At 41.7% G+C, this 1,078-nt stretch overlaps 1 protein-coding gene across 1 annotated transcript; it reads left to right on the top strand.

Annotated features, from left to right (window-relative positions):
* The first annotated feature begins 220 nt into the window (after window positions 1–220).
* On the top strand, window positions 221–1,078 carry LOC126628839 (PRA1 family protein F3-like). Its single transcript, XM_050298693.1, has one exon. It carries the CDS (start codon window positions 312–314, stop codon window positions 888–890), a length of 579 nt encoding a protein of 192 aa, XP_050154650.1. The 5' UTR covers window positions 221–311; the 3' UTR covers window positions 891–1,078.

Genomic DNA, 1,078 nt, shown 5'->3' with positions numbered 1-1,078 from the left:
ATTCGAGAATTTGAAATTAACTTGCCGCACAGCAACAGATTTGTTTTTAGCCAGGACGCTCTTCTTGTAATTCACCCTGAAATTTCCACTCAAATGTGGACAAAAATGTCGTAGTAATCGTCACTTTGTTTAAAACGTCCGTCTTGACTTATTTCCTTGAAGTTGCTACTGTCACTCTCTATCATGCGTGTGTGTATATATACAAATGCATTACCCTTTCAAAACTTATAACTTATTCGATCCAAAACATCAGCGAGTACCTTTCTAATCCCTTCAATTCAAATTAAACACCATATTTGTTTGGTCAGAAAATGGCTGACTACGGCACCATGAAAAGGCCGTCCACCATCTCCACACCAACACCTACTGATGATCCCCATAAACCGAAAGATTCAACCGGAAAAATGAGCAAGGACTTCAAGCTCTTCTGCTTCTTCAACATCCCGGCAACCCCAGAAGCTGCCGCGGTTCGCTTCACCCGAAACTTTGGTTACTTCGGATCGTACTACACACTCTTCATATGGATCGTACTCTCCATAACCCTAGTGCCTCAGCGCCGGATGTCTCTAATTTTCTTGGTGATAATGACGGCAGCGGGATGCTCGTACCTTGCGCTGTTGAGGGTAGTACCTGATTCTCTGCTGCTGCACAAGACCGTCGAAAGGCGTTTGATGCTGGTTTTGTTGGCCATTGGGACGATGATTGAGCTCATACTTACGGATGCAGCCGAATATCTGTTTGTGACTTTAGCTTGTACGGTGCCAATTATTTTGGTTCATGCAGTTTTTAGGGTTAGAGATGATGGTTTTGTTGAGGAAGAGGCTTGTGGTTTTGGTGAATATGTTCCCCCCACAACAACCGAAGAACCCAAGTTGGCGGATTCAGTTTGAAAATTCTGTGGATTTTAATAATAGTACTTGAGTTGATCAAGTAACTTGTAGCTCTAGTTGGTATGAGTGTTTTTCTTTGCACCTGATGTCCTCCCTTCAATTTTCATCTGCCAATGTCTCGCTTGTATCAAAAGATTATGGTTGAGATATTTATTTAAGAAAAATAAAGACCTATTTTTTGGTTTTAA

This window comes from Malus sylvestris, chromosome 7, assembly GCF_916048215.2.
Source record: "Malus sylvestris chromosome 7, drMalSylv7.2, whole genome shotgun sequence".
Classification (NCBI taxonomy): domain Eukaryota; kingdom Viridiplantae; phylum Streptophyta; class Magnoliopsida; order Rosales; family Rosaceae; genus Malus; species Malus sylvestris.
The sequence above is the reverse complement of the archived record's forward strand: the minus strand, read 5'-3'. Positions and strand labels throughout refer to the sequence as shown.

Coding starts and splice junctions, on each gene's coding strand:
- LOC126628839 (XM_050298693.1), top strand. CDS start 312: ATGGCTGACTACGGCACCATGAAAAGGCCGTCCACCATCTCCACACCA.